At 38.0% G+C, this 15,728-nt stretch overlaps 1 protein-coding gene across 1 annotated transcript; it reads right to left on the bottom strand.

Annotated features, from left to right (window-relative positions):
* Positions 1 to 3,105: 3,105 nt before the first annotated feature.
* On the bottom strand, positions 3,106 to 14,923 carry LOC311084625 (vitellogenin-like). Its single transcript, XM_084116802.1, has 34 exons — positions 14,844 to 14,923; positions 14,718 to 14,738; positions 14,481 to 14,632; positions 14,115 to 14,366; positions 13,881 to 14,042; positions 13,642 to 13,790; positions 13,378 to 13,528; positions 13,106 to 13,263; positions 12,868 to 13,033; positions 12,647 to 12,772; positions 12,337 to 12,555; positions 12,017 to 12,234; positions 11,832 to 11,929; positions 8,072 to 8,196; positions 7,880 to 7,981; positions 7,666 to 7,785; positions 7,384 to 7,570; positions 7,189 to 7,291; positions 6,917 to 7,102; positions 6,707 to 6,818; positions 6,413 to 6,602; positions 6,074 to 6,330; positions 5,928 to 5,972; positions 5,726 to 5,803; positions 5,420 to 5,626; positions 5,174 to 5,316; positions 4,946 to 5,084; positions 4,730 to 4,859; positions 4,453 to 4,636; positions 4,265 to 4,359; positions 4,086 to 4,180; positions 3,819 to 3,984; positions 3,522 to 3,683; positions 3,106 to 3,302 (listed from the first exon to the last, which is right to left on the bottom strand). Exons 1-34 carry the CDS (start codon positions 14,881 to 14,883, stop codon positions 3,199 to 3,201), a joined length of 4,842 nt encoding a protein of 1,613 aa, XP_083972928.1. The 5' UTR covers positions 14,884 to 14,923; the 3' UTR covers positions 3,106 to 3,198.
* Between the last annotated feature and the right edge of the window lie 805 nt (positions 14,924 to 15,728).

The raw sequence follows: 15,728 nt of genomic DNA, 5'->3' as shown, positions 1-15,728 counted from the left end.
ACACCTTCACACCGATTGTGACCGGATGCTCTCCTCTCCATGTTGCTCATTTATACAAATTAAGTTAGAGTTTCCCGCTGTAAATTTCCCTTTAAGTGTTGGGACACGTCATTTCCGATCGCCCATAAATAGCCTCTTTCAGCCTGTTGGGACACGCTGCTTCGATCCTGTTGGCTCGGGGGTTCCCTTTCGCTTCCCACGTGCGGGCGATGCGAGTGTGGCGTTACGCCAGTGATTGCATGTTTCTACAATGGCGATTGTCTCCGGTAAGCTCGTAATGCAGTGGCTTGTTATGACAATTGAGGTTGGGTATTAAAGGTGAACTAAGTAACTTTTTTTACCTTAACTGAACAGCTTCGGAGTCATTGGAATGGTTATATTACTTATTTCGGGTTGAATGGTGGACGTTTCGCACCCCCCTGGTGCCCGTGAGCGGAAAATACGCACTTGCAACTTTGAGCCGGCGGGCCGCCGGCCGCCGCGTCAGGAAGTCTCGCGTGATATCAGGTCTCGCGATGTAAACAATTGCTTTACGGCCAAAAGAAATCTGCTAAAATGCTGTTATTATTGCGCTCCCTCACGCTGTCCGAACCCGAATGAAGAAGACGTTTTAAAGAATGTCCCATCTGCATGATGTTTAGCTTGTTGCAGGCATGTGTGAACTCATTTATGCGGCGCTGCGGGATCAAAGTGAAACCAAACCATACCATCTAAAAGTGGTTCGTTCCGTTTTGTGGGTATTAACCATTGTGTTTCCCCTTTTAAGGTGTTTGAGATCTTTTGTGCAAATCTTTTGCTCTCTATTCAGAAGGCCTATTTAATGCGAGGAATCGCCATTGTCCTACAACCTAAGTTTTTGTTTGTTTTATTTAGTCTGATTTGTGAGTATGGTTTGTTATATGTGCATTGAATGATGCTGTTATTAATTTGTTTTGGTTTTCTTTGTTTTGAGATTGTGTTAGTGTGAATTATAGTTTTCAGCTAAGTGTTTTTTTTTTTTTTTTTTTGGTTTATTATTATTATTATTATTATTATTATTGTTTTTCTGCTGTTTATATTGACTGGATTCAGTCCTGTTTCATTCTAATTGTGATTTTCTTGATTTCGTGTGTGTGCGTGAGCAACTGTAACTTCTTCTGCTAGATGCTGGGGGCTTCATCCAGGAATCCTCCCTTGTTTCCTCAGCATGCTGGTGGTGGTTTGAACACTGGGTGCTGTGTGCAGTGAGATGCACAGATTTTGTGTGTGAGTGATAAGAGTTTACTCTAAAGTGTGTGTGGTTGGATTCCTTGTCCTTTAGCCCTCAGCCGAAGAGTTTTTTGAATGTAGTGTTTTATTGTAAGTTCATTTTGTAGTGACTGACTTTTGAATGACTATTCCTCCTCTGATTGCATAACATATTTATTCCATGGTCAGATGTTGTGGCGAGCCTTGCCTGTTATGCTCTGTCTATCTTTGTGACTTTTAGTAATAAAGAACTCTTTTGTATGATATTCATGTCTCTGTTCCTTACTAGTGCAACCAACTTTGAAAAGGTGTGACATCATCTTGCAACAAAATATTTTTTTATAAGCAACTCCTAATGCATAATACAGTATGACGTTTGTGTAACGTATATTCGGTTATGTTATGTTCTGTTTTGGTTCTGTTTTCCCTGTGCAACGCCTGTGTTCCCTAGTTAGTTTCCTTGTTCGTTGAATAGTTCCATACACCTGTGTCTTCACACTGATCACCTCTCCCCATGTACAGTATTTAAGCCCCGAGTTCTTTCTGTTCCTTCTGGTGGTTTGTGGTTGAAGTTTTCCTCCCATGAACTCTTGCGTGTGAATTTTGATTTGTTAATAAAGAATGTTTATTTTGGATACTACTTTGTTTTGTCATATGAACTAAGACATGTCTCCCAGGGAACAGTCTTTGAGAGGATTGAGCAGTGCGTGCTGCTGGTAAACAATGGATCAATGTTTACCATCTGCCCAGTGGATGACATTTCCTGCCCCGCTCTGGACCCAAAGCCCAGCCAGCCATCACCCCACTGCATGGACATGAAGCCAGAGCCCAGTACAGATGGAGAGCCAGAGCCTGCCACGATGGATATGCCAGACAAGAGGACTGAGCCCACCATCACCCTGGAGCCCGAGCCCAACAAATTCTCTGACCGGGGGTCCGTTCTTCATACGTCGCTAAATACATCCGAGATCAAATGACACATCCAAGATGATATCATCATGCTAATCATGATCTGGCTAGTTAGTTTCTTCGAACACACCTGTTGTTTATGTATATATATATATATATATATATATATATATATATATATATATATATATATATATATGTGTATGTATGTATGTATGTGTGTGTGTATATATATATATATATATATATATATATATATATATATATATATATATATATAATAAACCATAATGACAATAAGGTGGTGACAGTAGCAGTAACTCCTTCATTAAAGGTAAATGAACTTTAAATTCTCTAACACTGTAAAATAAATTATTGCTGCATTAAATTATAGGCCTATAATCCCAAAGGCTGGTCCAGTCATATAAACTGTAAAACCTTGAGTAGATTAATTGCTTTGACTTGTGAAAGTAAACACTGCATGTTAATGTAAAAAATATGTTGCCATGAGTTATTAATCACATTTTCCCCCAGTGTACTTCATTGTAATGACATTGTGTTTTCTTCTTTTGTGCAGTTTTACACAATACACCAACACTTGTACCTGTTCCCAAGCAAGTGGTGGCTGAAGCATGTACAGTAAGTGGACTTTCTCTAACTTTACATCAAAAGGGAAGAAAGTGCAACACTTTGTAATGCCTATTTGTTTCCAATGCACAGGACAGTGAAGAACCCCTTCCAGATGACTGTCTTTTGGAGAAAGTATCTGTAAGTGCATACATAACTTTACTTAATTTATACTTGTGTACTTATTATTTCTGACTGTAATATGAGTAGCAGGAGTCCACATCTACAGAAAGGCCTACATAAAAGTCTGCACAATGAGGTGGGCAATTTTGTAGACAACAATAGGAAGTAGGAAGTAGTGCTCCAGTTGTTAAATAAAGAAAAAAATAGTCAGCAGACAAATTTGGAGAATGCTCATTCAGATTTATTGAATTAAGGCATTAATGTACAGTAGCTTCAAAAATGTTGCATTAAGTTCTGCTTTGTGAATTGAGTTTAAGCACACTGCTCAGTGCAGCGACAGGCCACATGAGCATCTGTAGTCTCTCTCACGTCTACACTCTTCTCATAGATTCCATCAAACATGTTGAGGTTGGAGTCTGTAACACAGGATATAAAAATGTAAGTGACATTTAGACACCAAAATTTAATATTTTCCCATTCAGACAATGGGTTAATCACTTGCATATTGTAGTTCATGGTAATGTTATTGTCAGTGTTTGATTTTAAGATGTAAAATCTGCTTTCTCAAGCAAAACCACATGAGAATTCCTGGATTGAGTCATATCAATCTTCAAACAAGTAATGAAATCACTTACCAGTGGACAGGCAGTGGTATCCAATAGTGACAGGGATGGTTCTGATTGGTGCACAGCCTGACAGACAGCGCAGCACAGGCTCAACAGAGTAGCATTTTGATTGCTGTCCATTCAAAATCACTTGCTTCTCCAACTTCACAGATTCAAGTTTCATGCGGCATTCTGATAAATATATTAATATAATATATAATCATGTGAATATAATATATAACAAATAATAGGAAAAATATATATTTTTTAAAAACTTCTTTCAAACATATGATATTGTTGTAATACACAGCATCAGACAAATCTTACGGCTGGCATCACGGCAGCTCTCAGCAGGAAGTACCCATGAGTGGGCAAAGCTGACTGAGCTCTTGGTCAGGTATCCACTGGGTGTAGTGTATTCCTGTTTGATCTCTCCATCAGCCTTTCCACAGAGGCCACATGTCTGTCCCTTCATCCAGTCTGCAACTTGAATCTATAAATGAAAATGTATGTCAGGAATTAATCGAACTCTGGATGATGCATTTTTGCTGCAGAAATTCTGGAGCTGATAAATACTCTTTAACATGCAGTCACCTTCCATTGACCACTGGCAAAGTAGACTTCCTGAAGCCCGTGACTATGAGCATAAAGTGACAAACCATCATCCTTCTTCCTGATTTGGATGGAGCCTAAACCAGAAGTGCATTTTAATTTACAGTATATTAGCTAAAGATATTATGTGAATTAAGTCGAAGAGACCACATGGAACCTACCTGAGGGATGCTGATAGGGAAGACTGCTGATGGGAACTTCCATTCCATTAACTTTAACTTTTGCATCAGTGCCCAAAGAATATAACTCTACATCACTGTTAAAGACAGGTGATCAACTCAGTACTGTGGTAGTAAAATTATAATCACAGTAAATAAACCTGCAGATTAAATGGATGGTATCAGCTTACATATCAGCAAGTTTAATGTTCAGGCGTTTTTTTTCAGACTGTTCATCCTTCTTCAACAGAACAACAAATTTCAACTCAGGTGTGCAATCCTGGACTAAGACTTGGTAGCAGGAAATGGGCATTTCGATCTTGTACCTCCTGTTGTTGAAGGTGGTGATTGTGTCCTGCATCATGCTGCACTGAGCTGAAAAAAAAAAAATCAAAGATAAATCAAGCAACTGTGTGGTTTCTTATTATATGTAATTTAATTCCTGTATGTCATATCACTGATTTGTACCTGTGGTGTAATCATAGATATAGTTCTGGACTCTGAACAGAAAGTCCAGATCAATGTGAATAGAAAGAGTTCCATCTGGATTGATGGGAACAGTGATAGGGAGAGGAATAGCCATCCTTGACAGAGTCATCTAGAGCAGAAAATAGTAACAGTAGTTGCCGTTTCTTTCTTTTATCTCTGAGTGAGTCATAGTTTAAATTAACAGAGGCCACTCACCTCTGGAATCCTAGCAATGACATTCAAGGTCCTCTTAGTTGGCAAGGCTACAGTCAGTTCAATCTCTTTCTCACTGTTCGTGGCTCTTTCAAACCTGAATCCCGTCTGCAAAGCTGCCACAGGGATGTGTTTAGACAGCCTGTTTGAAAAGTGATAAATAAGGAAAAAGTTTTCAAAACATAACATTTCTACAGTTACCACAAAACAGTTCATGATCATTGTGTTTACTTTTTAGCATAGGTGATGGCAATAACTGGAAGCCTTTCAAATTCCCACTCTAGACGTGCAGCAGGGAATTCTCCAAGGATTCCAGCCTCAGCTTTAGTAATGATTGCATATTGTTGACACTCTGCACCCCAAGCAACCTTGCTCTGAAGAAGAAAATGTATGTACAATTCAGACCAGTAGAACATCAAGGACAGAATTAGACAATTGTGACATTTTGGCAAACTTCATCCTCAGCTCTGATCTTACAGTGACTTTGTGCTTGCTCAGCAGGACACCATCAGCACACAACTTCCAGTTGTCATTCTCAGCAATGGAAGAAACAACGAGCTGCACTCTAGCAGTTGGCTTGTCAAAGAAAGCAGCAAGCTGGTAACCCAACAACTTGTGGTCCGCTCTAACAACACGGGCAATGGCAGCAAAAACAGGTGGAACAGCATCCCCAAGATATTTAGCCTGAAAGAATGAACAAGCATTTAAGCAATTCATTCAAGATGTGTGAAATTCCTTTGTAGGTTTTGTTATAGACAAATCAAATCACAGAAATTGGTTCACCTGTTTCTGGATATGCTCAAAGCTAGATGCGGTGCTTCCACTGCTTACTGCCTTTGAGGCACCATGGTGTGCCAAGAACTGCAATCAAAGTTTTTGTATAGTACTAACTGTACTGGAAGGAACTCAATCTCTCCATATACAATAATGTGTTAATGTAAAACCTTTAGAAAGTTATGAGCAAAAAGTATTCCTTAGTAATTACCTGATCTTTGTGGAATTTATTGAAGGGCTCCATGTGATTGGCAGCCTGAGAACCCATAAGAAAGAAATGAGAATTAATAAAAATATGAGAGATTGATGATATAAATGCCAGCTACCAAGCCATCAAACAAGATCCCATGTCCTCACCTCAGTCACAGGAGAGCTGGACATAGAGGAGCTTGAACTGCTGCTGCTGCTCCTGCTCCTGCGGCTGCTACTGCTGCTTTCAGAAGAGACGGTCGCATTTTTGTCTTCAGTCTCCAGGATTTCCCTCAGTTTCAACAGGAAGGCCTTTCCTTCTGGAGTCTCTTCATCAATAAGGCTGTTTTGCTTAAGGAGTCTCTCAGCAGCTCTAGGACCAACTTGGACTTCAAGCTCCAGTCTTTCAACTGTTGGACCTTCAGCTAAAGCCAAAATGACAAAACTGATTACAATTTTATCTGAATATACATCATGCCTACTAAAGTAATTTTGTTTTGGAAATACCTCTTGTCAGTGCAGCACGGGCTGAGTGCTGTCCAATTATGTAGAAGAGAGGAGCATTTCTGATAAAAGCAGCATTTTGAGAATGCACCTCAACGCACCCCTTGATTTCAATGTATGGGACAGCAAGACAAAGAGTCTTGTGAAATGGAGCATCAGCTCTCACGGGAGTCTCATCTGGTATTTCAGAGGACTGAAAAGAATAATGAAATATTATAACAAGCCTTGCTATTTTAAAACTTGAAGCAAATTAATGCTCTGCATACTAACACATATTCATTATATGTGTGTTCTTACCAAATACTCAGCAGGAGTCTGGGCATTCTGCATGGCCAACTCGGGTACTAAGGGAACAATCCTCTCAGCGTTAGGCTCTTCAATGTTTCTTGCCACAGCAAGAGTCTCAAAACTGTCAGAACAAGGAAACATTGGAAGAAACTGTTGTTCCTTTTTTGGGGTAATTCATTAAACATTTTTGATACACTGACAAGACTAAGATTTCAATACCTCACATCAGCAATGTGTTCAGGAAGATCAACAGGCAGAACCTCCACCTTGTAGTTGCCCTTGAGAATGTCTGCTCTTGCAGCCACTTTGCCAGGGGCAATTATACGGATTTCTCCTTTTGCCATAACAGCAGCTTGGATCAAGGCAGTGTTCACTCCCATCACAGCAAATTTCTGCAAAGCAATACTGAAACAAGAATAAGGGAGGTTATGTTTTTTAAAGGCATTGTTGTATATATTACTTCTTAGCTTCATGTGTTTTTAAAAGTGCACCTTGGTCTAGCTTCAACTTGGAGTTGAACATCAGTCTTCTTGAGCTGCTCAAGAGTCATAGTCTCAATCTCCTCAGGGAGAGGAGGTGTTATGGTGGCTTTAACTAGAAGGATGAACAAAGGAATATAAAACAAAGAAGTTATCTCATTTCAAATGAAAGAACACTAAAAATTCTAAGAGATAAAAAATTTTTACCATTGAGACTTGCAGCTGCAACAACAGCGGAGTACAAACTGAGCTCCATGGGCACACCAACTGTTGTTGGAAAGATACGACGCACTTCAGCTATAAGCAGGGGTTTGGCACGCTGCCAGACAATTCCTTCCTGCAAAGCTTTAAGGGCACGCTTCAACAGTTCACGTGGTTTGGGTCCAGTGGCAAGCTGGGGATTTTATGAAAAGACAAAATAAATCTAACAAGAATTGCGGAAATATATCAAGTAATACGTAACAGGATACATGAACTTGAACTCAATACCGGTATTGCTTGTTCAATGATGGTCCTGTCAATACTGGCGAAAGCCAATTCCTGTCCAAACACTTTTACATATGCTGAAGCCAGTGGTTGATTGGTTGGCAGAGCCTTCCAGTTTATGAGCTGAAAATGTAAACAACAGAAATCATGTTTTTTTTTTTTTTTTTTATGGCATGTCTTAAATTTAATAGCATACAATAAAATACAAATAACTTACGGCTCTCAGGGTGCGCTTAATCTTTGTGATATGGTCAACACTTTCATCTGAAGCAGGAGATTTCAGAAGAGCCTCCTGGATTCCTTCAGTTCTCACACCGATCTGTTTGAGAGAATCAACTGAGTGAAGACTGAAAACATTTTACAACCATGAATCAGATTTTTCAAAAAGAAGTAGTCTTGGTTGTCCCACCTCAAGAACATCAGCAACAGCTCCAGCCAGGTAAGCACGTGCTTTAGCTACAACAGCTCTGGGCAGGATGGTTGCGGCATCATTGATCATGTAGGCACTACCAGCAGCTCCAATCATAAGAGGAGCTGCACCGGGACAGAGATAAGAATCCAATTAATTCAATATTTTTTATGTCAAGAGAATTTTTGGTAACACTTTAAAATACGGATCCTTCGTTAATGAATAACTACACAGGAACAAATGAGTAACACAATATTAACAATCTAGTAACTACAATTAACTAACAAGTAACTCTGATTAACGAATTAGTAAGTAATAGCACACAGATTTAAGTGGTAGTTCACTATTAACTAATCAATAACTACTATTTTTTAATACTTCACAGAGAACTACTGAATTTTTTTACAGATTTAAGTGGTAGTTCACTAATAACTAATCAATAACTACTATTTTTCAATACTTCCCAGAGAAATAATGAAAAAAATTCACAATTCATGCAAAACTAATTAATAACTAGTGCAGGACAAATTACTAGCACTAGATTAACATTACTGCTAGATACTGTACACTAATTATAAATATGTAATAGCGTAGCAGACTTATGATTTGGGAAAGCTGTCAATAATTAGCCTATGCAGTGCTGTCTTTTAGAGAACTATTCATAAACTAAATAATTTTTAAGAATTGTTTTTATAAATGCACTTGTCTGGAACACTTACCCTGTGGCCGATTTTCCGGCATTCCTCTGGACTGGCTTTGAATAACTAGACTCATCATGGTGAGTACTGGAACATACTGAGTCATCAGCCATCCAAATACCAGTTATTTTATTATTTAACCTACCTCTCAAAATTGTTTTTATGTATGTCTCTTTGCTCATATGTAGATATGTATGTATGTATATATATATATATATATATATATATATATGTGTGTGTGTGTGTGTGTGTGTGTGTGTGTGTGTGTGTGTATATATATCCTGTGAATGATTAGATGATTCTACCCTTTCGGGTTGGCTTACCGTAACTACAGCATGGAATCACGATAAATAGTAATTACTCAAGTGTTACTACATACTTCTATCGGAACTTTTAATTATTTGGATCCGTATTCTAAAGTGAAGATCATGTTAACTAACTAGTAATGACTCAAGTGTTACTACATACTTTTATAGGAACTACTAATTATTTGGATCCGTATTCTAAAGTGAAGATCATGTTAACTAACTAGTAATGACTCAAGTGTTAATGCATACTTCTAAAGAAATTTTCTAAAAGTATAGTATTTAAAAGTTCACAAACAATATCTCATACGCTTGAAATGACTTGTGTTTGGTTGCACAAATCATGACTAGAAAAATTTGTTTAAACATGAGGCATGAAAAAAGTAGCTTTTATAAACATATATTTTATAATTATTTATTAAGCGTCTGGTACCATTTCCATTTAATGCAACAACTTCACATATGTGATGCCTGAACTGGAAAAAAACTATTTATTGTCTTCTAGCATACAATATTTAATTGCTGTAATGCCTTCTAATGTCTTTCAGAAGACGACCTAGAGGACCATATCTGTGCTTGTGTCCCAGCCAGTAAGTCCACTCAATAAAAGACAGATGTTCTTTTAGAAGCTGCTCTGTCCTGTTTCCCCTCAGTCGCCAAATTTGGCTTTTGTAGGTTAACCAAGCTCTTTCAATATTGCGTGTGTCCAACACGTAATTAGTAATTCCTATAGAAGTATGTAGTAACCCAGGTGAAAAAGACATACTGTTAAATGTATTAAAAATGCATTAAAGTATATTTGTATTGTACTAAAAACATACTCAAGTACATTTTTTATATATTTAATAGTACGTCTTTTTCACCTGGGAACACTTGAGTCATTACTAGTTAGTTAACATGATCTTCACTTTAGAATACGGATCCAAATAATTAGTAGTTCCTATAGAGGTATGTAGTAACACTTGAGTCATTACTAGTTAGTTAACATGATCTTCACTTTAGAATACGGATCCAAATAATTTGTAAGTCCTATAAAAGTATGCATTAACACTTGAGTCATTACTAGTTATCATGATTCCATGCTGTAGTTACTAATGAAGAGCCAACCCGAAAGGGTAGAATCATCTAATCATTCACAGGATATATATACACACACATATTTATATATATATATATATATATATATATATATATATATATATATATATATATATACATATGAACATAAAAACAATTTTGAGAGGTAGGTTAAATAATAAAATAACTGGTATTTGGATGGCTGATGACTCAGTATGTTCCAGTACTCACCATGATGAGTCTAGTTATTCAAAGCCAGTCCAGAGGAATGCCGGAAAATCGGCCACAGGGTAAGTGTTCCAGACAAGTGCATTTATAAAAACAATTCTTAAAAATTATTTAGTTTATGAATAGTTCTCTAAAAGACAGCAGTGCATAAGCTAATTATTGACAGCTTTCCCAAATCATAAGTCTGCTACGCTACTACATATTGATAATTAGTGTACAGTATCTAGCAGTAATGTTAATCTAGTGCTAGTAATTTTTCCTGCATTAGTTATTAAGTTTTGCATGAATTGTGAATTTTTTTCCATTATTTCTCTGGGAAGTATTAAAAAATTGTAGTTATTGATTAGTTATTAGTGAACTACCACTTAAATCTGTAAAAAATTCAGTAGTTCTCTGGGAAGTATTAAAAAAATAGTAGTTATTGATTAGTTAATAGTGAACTACCACTTAAATCTGTGTGCTATTACTTACTAATTCGTTAATCAGAGTTACTTGTTAGTTAACTGTAGTTACTAGATTGTTAATATTGTGTTACTCATTTGTTCCTGTGTAGTTATTCATTAACGAAGGATCCGTATTTTAAAGTGTTACCGAATTTTTTACACATTTTAAAGCCCCACTAGGTAGGAATTCCGTTTTGGTCAAACAACGACCCCTAGAGTCGCTGTGGACTACTTGTATTTAACGTTACTGTCGTAAATACCACTCACGCAGAGCAGTCTCTTCACTCACGGCCTGATCCCCTCCCCCCGTATAACGGTCCCTGTTCAGTCGGATGGAAGCTGTAACGAGTGGAAATAAGGTGTGTCCCCTTAAAGAGCTGCGCGCGCCCTGTTTAACTGTCGGCAGTCTGTATTGTATGTGCGCCTCGAACACCCGTAAGCGGGTTGTTTCTGTTTGATGCTCATTCTTGTCCTATTTTTGTCTATCAAGTAATGCTGTGGACGGTAGAACGTGTGACAGACAGTTACACGAGTTCGATTGGGGAATAAACACAATGCGTTACAAATCGTTGGACATCAAACAAGCACAGCTAGCCTCCGAAGATGTCTAAGTTACTAATCCATCAACAATAACGCCAGGTGCTTTTTAGCTAACACCAACGAGTGAAAGCTTGTCCGAGTGATATACAATATAAGCAATATACTTACAAGTCCAACAGCATGTGAGGACGTGTTGGGGGAAGTGAGGTAGCCTATGCCGTAAAGCAGTCGAATTTTGTAGTTCTTTTTGTGCTCGGGTTACCACCCGAACCCCGAAGTTTAAAAGTACGATTAAAAACGATACAGACCCCGTCAGGCTATGGCAGACGTGTCATTCAACCTATTGTAAGTCGATGTACCATCAAAACAGTCTTGGAAATATATTATGAAGGTTGAAAAGTTACCTGGTGCTGCTTTAAGAAATACCTAAGACTGATTTTAGCTCTCTTATAAAAAATGCAAGACTCACTATGATAGAAGTCCAGCTGAATGGCTCTGCTGAAACGGAAGCTAAGCCTGTCCAGTTTGCGACTCATGAGCTTGATGCCAACATTAGCTGCACCCGCACTGAAATAGACAATCATGATTACCTCTGGCTTGTGCTCAAATGGTGTGATAAATTAAAATATATGAAAAATTATTTGTTATTCTTACACAGCTGCCATATCAGGTGCAGTGATTCTGGTCAAGGACTTGATGTGGGAATAGGCAAAGCTTGCAACCTGCATGTTAGTCTCAGTCTTCAAGGCACCAGCAAGATTGGAGACGAGAGCCACTGAGGGCTTGGACTCAAACAACACAATACAAGCAACCATACGCACTTCAGGGTGGAGGGCCCTGTCCAATACAAGCTGCAGGGCCACTGGCTGAACCTGAAGCAGGAAACAAGGTTAGTATATTATTGAATGAAAATATGCACAATCATCACAAATTATCTTTTACAGCAGTTAATTTCTACAATGTCTGGCACTTACCAGTTTGTGCTCTTTCTTGGCAATGTTCCTCAGGGCCAAGATGGCATCAACCTGGACTCTAATGGGCACAGCAGCAGCTGTAGTTTTTAGTAGAGGTAGGAGCTTCATGATGGGTTTAAGACTAGCAGGGTGACCAGCATTGCCCAGAACTTTCAGAGCCAAAGTGATTTCAGGAATGTCATTCTTGGAAATGGCCTCTGCAGCAATCTCATGTATGGGCTGAGGAGTTTGAGGCACGTACAATTAGACAAATATTAAAATATTATATTATGTCCAATGCAGAAATGTATGGAGGGCTTGAGGTGTTTACCCTGAGGAGCTCGGCGGGGCAAGTGGGAACAGCAACGCAGTGTTTGGCAATCATGGAACCATATCCAAGCATGACGACTTCACGGAGAGCTGGGATTGTGGCGATTTTCTCGTGCATTGCCAAACTCTGTTCAGCAACATATAGAAATGATTCAGAAATGATTCATTTGATTTTGGTCATATTTGAAGAACAGCACTTTGAGTATAGTAAGATGTACCCACAGCTGTCAACTGGATGGTCTCCAAATCAGCAGTGACCATTTGCAGAGCAACTACAAGAGCCTGAATGAACTCAGGAACGGTAAGTTCACCAGCCAGAAACTTCTCCTTGATGAATTTTACAATGACTGGTGTGCCAACAGCAGGAAGAGCATCCAGAAGCCAGCGCCTAACAGATTCATTGTTTTAACATTTTTAATGTTTAACTATATTGCTGCTAACATTTTTTACAAAATTCTACCTGTAAACTGGTTTGTCCTTGAACTGAGCCCAGATAGCCTCAATATTCTCCAAGGTGGCAGCACGCAGGAGCTGGACGAGCTCAACAAACCTTAGTGGAGCATCATCATGGACCATGGCCACATTATTTTCAACCAAGTGCTTCAGGACCTCGACAATCTAGTAAGAGTAAAGGCAATGTTCATGCATCAAGTCTTGACAGTTCAATGTGGATGCATTTTGTTATAATTTAGAGCTTTAAGGCAATAAAGGTAAATTAATGTACACCTTTACCTGTGCTTGTGCATCACTGATCTTCAGGAGTTGAATGGGGGTCTGAAGAATCTCAGTTGCAAACTCATACTGCAGGGATCCACGGGCCAAGTAATCAGCTTTGATTGGAACAACAGGGGTTTTCTGAATCTCTTCAAATGCCAAGGTTTGTCTGTAACAAAAAATATATATTTATTTCTGTACCTTCACTTTTTAAAAAATAATGAAATATGTGAAGTATTACTTCATATTTTTAAGAGAAATCTCACAGATGATCAATCTTACTTTGCTTCCATCTGGGCAGCACCATGGATCTCACTGAAGGGTGAAAACTGATGCACTTCCTCAACTGTTGCTTCAGCGATCAGTACACCGGCGGCAGATGGTTTCATGATGTAGTTGTAAGATGCAGTTTCAATCAGACTCTTGACCCTCTGTTGGGAGAAAGGTATGTGACCATTTGACTCTTGGCATTTTCATTATATTGAGTAAATATTTCAATTCTTTCCAGTCTTATTCATTACCTCTGTGCATTCAGCACACCTCTCAGTGTATGCCAAACCAATGTCCTTCATGATTCTTTCCTGACAGTGGCTCAGATCCTTAGACTTAGTGACAATAATGTGGTTGGCCTTTGGATCCTCATTGATGATGTAGTGGGTCTTGCACACTCCCTGAACTCCAGCCTTGAAGTACAAGTAAAGAAATTAGATTGCAGAACTCAAAATGGATCAAGTGTACTTGGATCATTTTCTAACCTCTTGAAGTTCATAGATGTTCTGGGTCTTCTTGAGGTTGAGCTGAAGGATGTTGAGGATTCCTCTGTGCAGGTTCAGTACTGTAGGGGAGACTCCTGCAGGGGCGAATACCTTTCCAACCACACCATTAGCATACTCAAACTTGATGGGAATCTGAAGCTGAGCAGCCAGAGCTGAGGTGAGCTTAGTGGCAGGAACAAACGGATCATTGGGCCAAATGCCAGCATACTCGTGGAGTAGAGGATCCATGAGCTGTAAGGGAATGTTTCACTTAAAATTTTGTACCATTGCTTGTAACAGTAGGAGCTTTTTTGGTGGTGTTGTGTTTTACCTTGAAATTTTAAATCATTTTTTAATAGTCATTACCTTCATTAGGAAGGTGTTCTCTGTCACGGCACTGAGGTGAACCTTGCTGCTGACTTTTATTCCTGCTCTGGCCAGACCTTCTTGAGGAAGACCTCCCAAGAGCAGAGCCTCATACTTGTACACATAGGTCTTATCAGTGGCAAATTCAGGAACTGAAACATAATTATATATATTTTAGTTTATTGTAGAATGAATTTGTCGCTTAAAAGAAAATTTAACTTTCAAATTAACACTTACCAAGGTTAATCTGTTGACTCGCTAAAAGAAACAATATAGACAATGAGACAAAACTCTAAAAAACAAAGTTTTTGCATTTAATTATTTTTTATTTTTTTATTTTTTTCAAACAATGAATTTTCTTACCCACAAAGGCCAGAGTCAAGGCAAGCAAAACAGCTCTCATGGCTGGTGGTTTGTGCAGATTTCAAGAAAAGAACAGACTTTTATAGTTTTTTATTTTTGCTGACTAAATGTTAATTCTAAAATTAATGATTAACAAATGTTAACAAATGCTTTGGCTGGTGAGATGATTGATAAGTAGATATCAATTAGAGTTTAGGTTACCCTGGCCTCTCATCCATAGGCCAAAGTCCACAGTGAAATTATTATTATTATTATTATTATTATATATAATTGTTTCATTTATTGAAAGATTGTATAGAATACTTACAATTTTTCTGTGAAAAATAGTTTGGAATACTTTCACTTTTACTTAAATTTAACAATGCAATATAATAAACTTAAAATTACGTTTAGTAGTACATCAGTCAAAGGAAGCCATGAATAGATACTTTCAGAATAGGTGAAAGGGCAATGTCATGTCATTTGCATCATGCAATTTTGACTTGGAACAGAGCAAACAAATCAAGAAGTCATGGTCATTGATTCTAATATTGATAAACATCCAAATCACATATGGTTAGCATCTAATATTTATGCATATGGCAATATTTAATAAGAATTCACAAATCATCAAAAGTGAACTTCTGTAGACATTATATAATTATTATATGTTCTTTGTATCTCAAATATGGGAAATATGCAGTGAAGGCTCATTAGTACACATGATACAACCAAGATGATACAGTATGTACAGTTTCATAGATATGCTTATAGCTATGCTTCAGAGAAAAAAAAATGATGTAATGTCAAAAATGTGTGGTGTTTTGGAAGTGTTTTTTTATGCATTGTAGAGCAATATTTACAACACTTTACAATTGAGCGCATTATGTTAACATTAGTTAATGC

Source organism: Abramis brama (assembly GCF_963993115.1).
Source record: "Abramis brama genome assembly, chromosome: 6".
In the NCBI taxonomy this organism is placed as follows: Eukaryota; Metazoa; Chordata; class Actinopteri; order Cypriniformes; family Leuciscidae; genus Abramis; species Abramis brama.
Note: the sequence above shows the minus strand (reverse complement) of the source record. Positions and strands in the feature narration are given on the sequence as shown.